This window comes from Phallusia mammillata, chromosome 4 (genome assembly GCF_965637545.1).
Source record: "Phallusia mammillata chromosome 4, kaPhaMamm4.hap1.1, whole genome shotgun sequence".
NCBI lineage: Eukaryota > Metazoa > Chordata > Ascidiacea > Phlebobranchia > Ascidiidae > Phallusia > Phallusia mammillata.
Window position 1 is genome coordinate 17,181,612 of NC_137255.1, and position 9,680 is coordinate 17,191,291.

At 37.3% G+C, this 9,680-nt stretch overlaps 1 protein-coding gene across 1 annotated transcript; it reads right to left on the reverse strand.

Moving 5' to 3' along the window:
* Nucleotides 1-1,297: 1,297 nt before the first annotated feature.
* On the reverse strand, nucleotides 1,298-5,677 carry LOC145223255 (uncharacterized). The gene is made up of 9 exons (XM_080089644.1): nucleotides 5,426-5,677; nucleotides 5,058-5,163; nucleotides 4,168-4,274; nucleotides 3,965-4,044; nucleotides 3,089-3,199; nucleotides 2,775-2,857; nucleotides 2,429-2,569; nucleotides 2,273-2,367; nucleotides 1,298-1,799 (listed from the first exon to the last, which is right to left on the reverse strand). The coding sequence occupies exons 1-9, from the start codon at nucleotides 5,672-5,674 to the stop codon at nucleotides 1,671-1,673; spliced, it is 1,101 nt and encodes a 366-aa protein (XP_079945770.1). The 5' UTR covers nucleotides 5,675-5,677; the 3' UTR covers nucleotides 1,298-1,670.
* Nucleotides 5,678-9,680: the final 4,003 nt, after the last annotated feature.

A 9,680-nucleotide genomic window follows, 5' to 3' on the forward strand; every position in this document is an offset into this window, starting at 1 on the left:
CACCTGGGCAGCAGAGAAGTTTATGGTGTGACCGAGGGTAGTAGCATGTTGTGCTAATGCCGATTTTTTAGCATCTTTCTTGGCTACATCCCTCTCGTGTTCTTTACGGCGCGTATTCAGAGATCTTCCCGTCTCGCCAATGTAAATCTCCTTGCACTGTTGACATGGGATCGCGATCCCAGTGTTAGCTAGAGAAACCGATTTTCACAAGCGAGGTTTCCTGGAGTCGTGGAACATACATTCTCACACCAACACGATGAACGTTAAAACGGACGTTCTAATGCCGATAACTTATCGGTCGCTTTTGCACCATTGAGCCAGGTGTTATCACACGACCATTGGTGCGAACTGCGTTATTTCTATCGCCTTTTTTGTGTGTGTTTCGCCGCCCTTTTCGCTTTATAATAACTTGTGTTTGCATTGTATGTCATTACCCTGATGAAGGTGTTTCGTATGGGACATCGAAACGTTGGCATATTACAATAAAAAACTGCCGGAAGAGCTAAAAATTCTGTTAATTGTAAACCCATGTAGTTGTTAAAAGCGACCGGCTCTAACTGTTTTCGGGATTTTTATTTGTTTCATCACATTATTTTATATCTTTTTCATGTTTTCGGCAGTAATGTACTTACTATATGATTGATAAAGCATGTCGAGTTTTAAGATTTTATACATAAGTTATTTGTCGTAAGAACCATCCACCGTTAGTTTAAAAAACAACATATTGTCACTACCCCAACTTGTATAGGTTCAAGCGATCCTGGTTAAGAAAGCCAGGAGCAGGACGCAACTACAGACGGCGTTGTTTGATTTGGCACAGACATGCATGCAACAGACTCATCAAGAAATGTTACACAACTGTGTTATCCAAACGAAGCATCTCCTCCGAAGACACGGAAGGGAATATTAAAATAAACATGCAGCCAATATCTGACAACGTTAGAGAAAAGCGCTCATCAAGAAGAAGAGTTCTACTTTACCGTCCAACTTGTGGTGATTGCAGTCATAGATGCTGGTAACTTGGCATCTTTAACCCTAATTTAACATTTGTGTGCGTAAATCGCATACGATACTTTTGTGTTGATAAATTCCGTTGATTTGCTTGCACAACCTATTTATATGCGTTACCTGTGATTTTACAATAAAATTGTAAATACCAAACATTTAAATTTGCTCATGTGAAAGGCTACTCTGAATGTCAGTTTGGCGACATATTTTACAGTCCATCGGTAAAATGCCAGCATTGTGCCTTTTTGGAACCACCTGCTAAACTTTTTGTCCGTGAAAGAAAGCAAAATTGAAGTGTAAAGTTTGGAAAATTTTCAACAGAACATCAGCAAAACAAAAAAGAAAAGTTTGATACCGTGACGACAAAAAACAAAAAACACGTGTCAGTGATAGTAAAAACGAATGGGAAGTAGACCCGATTAGCTAAGTGACGTCATCGAAAATTAATGACGTCACCCAAGCTGAAGGAAGTTGTGTGTGTAATAGTAAAAATACAAAACATACAACACGGGCATCAAGGAATATACTGAAGTGAAAGTTTTTCATTATTGCCCAAGTTCAGAAGAATTCCGCCGCTCTAAAAACGTAATCCTGACGTATTGGATAAAAAAAAATGCAGATCATGTATTCACGAGGTGCTGAAAATGTTGGTGAGGCGGAATTTAATCCTCTCCAAGCTCAAGGTCAATCTCAAACAAACGAGTTTCCACCAAAGGCTTACGGTTCATTTTTATGGTTTCATCCGCGTTTAATTGAGAACCTGATGCGAATTGTGTTTCCAGCTGCGAAATCTAACCAAAAAGTTTTACAGTAGGTCTATACTAGTTCCAAAACACAGAACAAATCAATAAAAAATGGTCACATTTATTTTTATGAAAAGAGCCTTTGGATCTGGGTAGAGCTACTAACACGATACCTCCCGGGAAAACAGCCTAATTTTCGGCAAGTGGCGCAAAGAGCACTTTTTTACATTTAAAACGTTTATCTCCAAAAATGCTCACGGTTAGGGTTATTAGGGCCAGGGTAAGGTATTTGCATTTAAAATTCAATAAACCAAACCCCAAAATTTAGTTACTAATGTAAAAATTTTAAAAACTTAATTCCCAACCCAACCCCTCTTTAGCCGCTCAAAAAAAAATTCAGCGCTTTACGCCCCATTGTAAAGGTGAATCTCCCGGGAGGTATCGTGTTAGTCGCTCTGCTTTCAGACCTTTAATCCGTTTCCATTTCTATTTGTATCATACAACTGCTTAACACAACTAACCTGCTTAAGAAGTTTCAATAGTCGTTTCTTTTCTTTTCGTAATGCCTGCGTAGGGTCACAAACTGACCCATTTTCGCTACTTGATGCCTCGCTACCTAAAACAAAACAGAATTTTGTCACATTTCAATTAGGAGCATTACCCACAATCCTACTTACTCTCGTTGCTGGACTTTAACTGTGTCGTAGCTTTTATATTTTTTCCGATTTCCGCGTCCATTTCGCGATTGACGATCACGTGATCTCGTCTTTGCGGTACCAAGTTGGGACCCGTAAAATGTCGCCGACCGCGTCCTAACCCTAGCATTGTTTCAGGGAAATTGTCTTTTATTGTTTGCAAACTTCTTGAATACAAAGATGTTGAAAAAGACTCCAGTTAACGCAAAATCCACCCAGGCAATACCCACGTTCATATTTTTACTGGTGTTAGTTAATGGTAATTGTTAGCATTTATCTTCTTTTGAAGTACGATGTATAAAAAAATAAAAATGATTTTGTAAGTTACCGTTTTCTAATCTAGACTGGGTAAGCGGCTTGCGTGAAAAATTAGCTGCCAACTGGATCCCACTAGTTGGTATAACAGCAGGTCTGCAAGAAATTGTTGTTGTTAATTTTTGTTGATTAATTTTTTTTTGTAAATTAATTTTTTTTTGTTCTTTAACAGCTAACCTGCCACAGAACTTGTAATATTATGCAACGATGCTTTTAAGTGAACTACATAAAAACAATCGTTATGTGCATTTTCTTTCTTTTTTTGCTTGTTAGTCAGTTTATTATTGTATGTAATGTTATCAAAATTGTGTTCTTAGAATTACCTACCGTTTTTGTTCATTGTCGTTTGTTCTCAACAAGTTTTTTCCTCGCCCAATTCCAAATGCTGGTCGATCCTGCAGAGATCTGCGCTCACCTGTTGGTTCTCTATCATTCATTCTAAATACAACTAAAAATGTGAGATAAACTATAATGTCATTCTATGTTGTAACCAGGAAAGCCAAGCCAGTCATGAAATGGCCATGGGGTCATATAAAACAAACAATACAATACTATTAATAAGCTGCAAAAGTTGTATTTCTATATTCAATTCTTGCTGAAAGTGCAGACTTAATTACTCCAGAATTTGACAGAGTTTTCTTTTTGGCCAAAACCAATCACCACTTTCCATTTTGTGCTTTTTGAAATTATCAGAATTGGAAACTTTTACACAACTTGCAGCATTATCACATGACACATTATGTTTGCTTTACAGTATTGCAGAAATACTGACCAGTATGCAATTCTATATTAATGTTCATCAAAATCCATACTTATAGTTTCACACTCGCTGATATTATGCTAAGTTAAGACATACTTCAAACCAAAAGGTGACAGTATAAGTAAAACATTTCAAAAATTTTTTTTATGATATTAACGAAGCAACAGTGCTTTTGTAACAGAATAATAAAACCAAGTTGATCAGCAAGTTAAACTACAAGTAAACTTGCTTTTAATTATGGAGCATAGCAAACAACCAAATGTTTATTCGCAAAAACCCTTTGTTTCGATCTAATCTTTGGAATTTTACATCAAATGTAGTTCTGATACAATATCGAACATTCTTTTCTATGAATCAGTTTTATAACTTAAAATTCCGAAAAATTACTGCTCCTTAAAACTGCATGTTGCAGATTCTATAAGCAACATTGAAAACAAATTTGCCTTCTGGTTGCTTGCATGTGTTGATGGATTTCTTCTCTCCTTGTTTCCACATTATGTACAACCTGCATGCCTTGGTTGATCTAAATCAGATGTCATAGTTAAGAAAATAATATAAGCAAACAAAAAGACCACAACAAAATTGATCAAACCGATTAACAAAACCAAAACCAAAAGCATCTTGTACAATTCGCAAAGTATCATACCTCTTCATCCCAATCTTCATGGGATCCAAAGTCCAAGTCCTCCATTGTGGAAAAAGAAGGAACAGATGTGTCTCCTCTAAGTTCACTGTTTCGAAAGGCAATTCTCTCTGCAAAAGCACTTTAGCTTAATGTTTCTCAACCAGAAAAACATGGGTCTATAACAGTGGTTCCCAACCTTTTTGTTGTCCCCAACGTGCGGACCCCCAACGTAATTTAGTCTTGTTATGTTTTTCGCTTGCACTATACATTATTGCTTTCGCTTTTGGGGCAGAATTTTATCAACCTTCACAGTCCTAAAATCTCAACAAAGTTCTGTACTGTAGTAGTCAACGCAATAAACAAATAAATTTCTTGGTGTACAACACTTTAAATAAAGCACTATAAGTTCGATTGTTCATGTGTGTTGTGATGTAAAGATAGAGGTAACAATCACATGTTATCCTTATCCAAAGGTTTGATAAACAGTTTGCACTTGTATGCAGGATTGTGAAAACGGAAAAAATTAAAAATATTTTACTGTTGTTAATGGTACTAAGAATGTTTGCCTCCACAGATCTCCTAAAATCACCTCAAGGTTGGGAACCACTGCATGTAATAGTCCACGAAGAAATATAAAGGTGCATAGAGCATTATAAAACTGCGCAAAGTGATGTTAAGGTCCCTCAAGGGATTTACAGATGCGAAGTGATGAAGAAAAGGGATGTTATGAATTGGTCCAAGTGATCCTGTATGTTTTGGATGCAATGGGCAGTTAGGCTATCACAAATGTTAAAATGTCACTTTTGGTATTAATACCATTTTATTTTATAAATGAGAAGTGGTTGACAGTAGCAATTATACTTAACTAAACAAAACATCTTGTGAAGCGAATCAAAACCAACAACACCCACCACAATTTATTTCATGTTCTAGCAGTCTTTTGTCTGGGCACATGCTGATGTGCATTTGTAGTTCAGGTTTTGGTATGATGTGTCTTGCATTAAATGGGCAGATTTTCTAAGAGATGCAAAAGCAATAGTTGTAAAGTATTAAAATCCTAAAATACAATATAAACAGTGGTGGGATTCAGCAAGTTCATACCGGTTCTATAGAACGGTCTCATGAAATTTAATGAGATCAGCGAAACGGTTCACATTACTGGTTACTGTCAATGGACTTTTTGTCACAGAACTGGCTGAAAAATATGAATTTTGTGATAGAACCAGCTGACAAAAAATGTAACCCCACCACTGAATATAAATGAGATATTTTGACCAACCTTATTTGACTTTGGATGGTTTTTCTGACATTTAAGAATGTGTCTTACAAATCTCTTTGCTGTTATCCGGTGGACTGGATCATAGGGACAAACAAAGAGTTCATCTTTGTCAGTCTGTTGCATATTCTGCTGGTACACGTACACATCAGACGACATCATATTGGCTTGCTTGATTGTAACTCGAAAGAGGTCAACAAAGACACAAAATAGTAATAAAATGGAATAAAACCTGTGCATGTAATGGAACATATTAAATTATAATTTTCTACAATTTTGAATAAAAATGACTTAAATAACTGCCAAAACTGTTACAGAAATCACCCTGAACCAACTTGCGCTCATTACAGATGATTCAAGTTGCAGAATAATCATAGTAAACCGAAGCTTTCAGTACACATAAATCAGTCTGTGTTGTTTGTTTTGCAATGTAATGTAACTAATATTGATTTCGTCGATTTAATGACATCCTTAGTTCTAAGCAAGACATAAAATGGGTCTTAAAAATGGTTTTAATATGTGAAAGAGAACACATACACATTAAAAAAATGCCTACCTTTACACAAAAACAAATTTGTCAAAATTTTCTAAAGTAACACAAATATTATAACAATTGTAAAAAGTGCAAAAAATATTTAAAAAAAACGACAGTTGTTATACACCAGTGGTTTTTAACTTTTAAGTTTTTAAGTTATGTGAAAGTAGAAACTAAAAGTCACAACTCTCAACTCACAATCAACTTGCACAGCAAAGTCAAGTGATCGTCTTAAAGGAGGACCAAATTCAGTGTTATTTCCAATGATCGCAACTGATAGTGCATGAGCTGTCGATACTTGCTGGTTAACTTTCCGTCTAATTTTTTATGTCCGCAAAATCAACAATATTTTCTAATATTTTTGCCTTACCGTAAGTTTTTTTGTAATTTTCAATTGCTACGTTAGGTGAACAAAGAGCTGCCTTACCTAACTTTGCCTTACCTCATCATGTTCACCTTGCGATATTTATGCGTCCAATGTGCAATCGCGTTTTAAAGCTGCAGCGAATCATACACATTGCCCCTTTTGCCTTCTCCTAACGTGAAGAAAGAGCCCGCCATTTGAGTGATTGAATGAAATTAAGTAAACCGTATCAAATCGGTGCTATTCAAGAGAGACGGGGGTCTTTTCATGTCGCTATCATGCTGTGCTCTTATCGCATGGGAGATTTAATAAGAAACAAAAGTTGTGACCCGTCAATCGTCACGCCTAGAAACCCGCTGTGTAGCTTGTTCAAAAGAAAAAAATGAATTGGATTCGGAAGGAAACCGTTAGTTCGGCTGAAGAAACCGATTTATTTGTGACGTCACGCGAAGTCGTAACATACTCTTTTCACATAAACACGTTAAGTTTTGCTGCCAGTCATCAGTGGTGGTGATATTACAACATGATCGTTATTGCATGATGATCTTAGTCTTGTGAGCTTAAGGTTGCCTCGGTCGGCGTTGCAAACCAAAGTTTGGGTAGCCTACACCCAAGTTTAAATGCACAAATTCGGCCCTAATTCTCCCAAAAGGCCAAACCAAAATTTTGTCAGCTAAAAGCTATACAATTTGAGTAAATAAAATACGTTTGGGTGAAATTACCCACATTGTGAACTCTGTTAAGTTATTAGCATTAGCCCATTGTATGTGTCAAGCAGTCAACCAAGGTTCAACTAAGGGCGTGTGACTTGTATGTAAATGTCCGAGCCTTTTCCACGATTGTTGTTTTATTTTAGTATTGCAGCATATTTGTGGTTGAACATATTTTTGATGACAATATTTAGCTTATTTTAGTCAAACCAAACCTAAAACCTTCCCGTCAGTGTCAAACCTACAAGGTTGGTAAATTTAAACAGCAGCAAATGTGACGTTTGGGGACCCCATTTTAATTTTCGCGATGTGTACATTTATACTGCTTCTTATGATAGGCCGTTTATCTCTCTCGTTACAAACATATACGTTGATAAGTTGTATACTGTTCAAATGTTTTTAAACCTGCATAAACGACGTTAGGAAGTCGAAGACATTTTAGGAAAACTGTTTTGGAACTTGTTGGGAAACACCATGGATGACGAAATGTATTCACCTTCGCTTTTTGTTCAAACACATGTCGATTTCCGCAGCAGAAACTGGAAATAAGCAGTAAGGCCGAAAGCAATTAAACCCACGTTTTTTTTTCCAAAACGAAAGTGTTTTTGCAGCGTAGGTAGGCAAACCTCGGCCTGCCCTATAATGTTTGCTATGCCATGGAAAACATTGCCTAGGCCTAGGTCTTTGCCTGGAAAATATTTGCCTAAATACAGCTTGTGCAGGGTAGCAGTGCATTCACATATTCTGGCAACGCGCAGCATGTTGAGGTAGCAGTTTAAGCTGCTGAACCCAACAGGGGCTATAGGATCAGCCAATTTTGAAAGTGTAAATGTGATGCTTTGTGAAAAGATTTATGTGCGAATATTTAACGTACTTTTTTAATATACAAACAGTTTAGGGACGGCATACAAACAGAAAACTATTGTATAATGGTTGTAAATGAGCGAATATTTAACGTACTTTTTTGATTTACAAATAGTTTATAGAGACTGCATAAAAATTTTTTTCGAATTGTGTTTTTAACTTCTGTTTTGTCGTGCCCGCTTGTTAATGAAGTTCAGTGGTTTTTGCGATCGCAATTGCTTTCGCTTTTTTAGTCAGTCAAAAGCTTAACAACAATACACCAGATAATGGATTTTCGTTTTTTGAACACGTACAGTTCACTTCGTCCGTTTGTGTGGTGCACAATGTAGGTAGCTGTGTGGTTGCTGTCCAGCTACAAGCAAACATTGGCCGAACGACTAAGTCAATACAAAATGCTTTTTATCGCAGAAAATCATGGCAGTCAGCCAGTCACCCCGTTGTGGCCGTCACAGAATAGATTTGTGATTTCGAGATTTGCATGTAGTATGTTAAAATAATACATTGGAAAGTGGAAGTATTTTCCTTTTAAATACAAGTCAAATGTGTTACAACAGAACGCTTGGTAAAAAAAATTCAGAATAGTAACTTTAAAACCGTTCTGCCTGGAACCAAACGCTGTGGCATAAGCCAAACTTTTGCTTGAAATAGATTCGTGAACTATTGCGTCATTTGTCGCTATTTATACACAAGAAATTTACTGCTACTTCGGCCACTTTATGGCAACCGCCTTCAGCAATTGATGCTTCCTAAATAGTGACCACACCTTGGGATAATCTCGGCCAGCACCAGGTATGTGTAAGAACAATTACGGAACGTCGATAGTTGCGTCATGAATAGCACAGCCCGTTCGAACGATAATGCGAATGGTAAATCAGCGAGGAGATATCATCACCACTGGTTTACGGAGAGCAGAATCGGAAGTTAGTTAACAGCAGAGTAGCGCCGTTGCCGGAAAGTTACTTTTATTAGCGAGTTGACATTGCTTTAAACTCTGAGTTACTGATTGTTGTGGTTGGTAAATCGTTTGAAAGTTGCACATGTACAGATGCAATAAACTTTAAAGTTATAAGGTACTAGCTTTAATGCATTGCAAGAGTTGCGAAAAGGTTAGTTACAGTGACCGAGGTCATTGTAATGCAAAGCATTTCACGGACCTTGCACCACTTCCTTTGAATCGAACGCGTATTCAACCAGTTCCGTTTGCAACAGCACAATCTCCTGGAGATTACTACCGTTTGCGTTATAACACGTTTCCGAACAAACGAGTTGGCGAAGAGTATGGTCTCATTAACAAAAGTTTGACTGCGTGGCCTTGTTACCCTCGTCGTGCAATCGGTTTATGTGCTATTAACGTGCACTGACTGGCACTCCTAACAAGGAATCTTACGGCGGTTTTAAATACGTAGGTTACATTCGACTTGCCTGCGACTGAAGTGTCGTCAAATAACTGTCTGAGACTTGACATAATTTGTGTATAATTGCCGACACACATCAGACAATCCATACGTCATTATCGCGGCTGAAAGTTGTACAAACAGGTATTTCAAAATTGTCAGCAGTTCAAAGGTTCTGAAACCATGGGTCTGAAAATATACGTCAATGGGTTTGCGAATCAAATGATTTGCTACGGTCTTATCTCTTGACTGCCAGATTTGGTTGACTTGCTGTCAATGTCCTTTCCTTGTTTGCATACAAAGGTCAGATATCGTTGGATTGGTGCGATGGGAGTTCCTTGTGTTTACCGCGCTGTCGATTGTAATTTGTAACCATGACCATCTGTTTCAG

Excerpts from the sequence above, each read along its gene's own strand:
- LOC145223255 (XM_080089644.1), bottom strand. The coding sequence starts at position 5,674 with ATGTTCCATTACATGCACAGGTTTTATTCCATTTTATTACTATTTTGT. Across the intron at positions 4,045-4,167 it reads ATGAAGATTGGGATGAAGAG|ATCAACCAAGGCATGCAGGT; the intron begins GTATGATACTTT and ends CATCTGATTTAG. Across the intron at positions 2,858-3,088 it reads AACGACAATGAACAAAAACG|ACCTGCTGTTATACCAACTA; the intron begins GTAGGTAATTCT and ends AATTTCTTGCAG.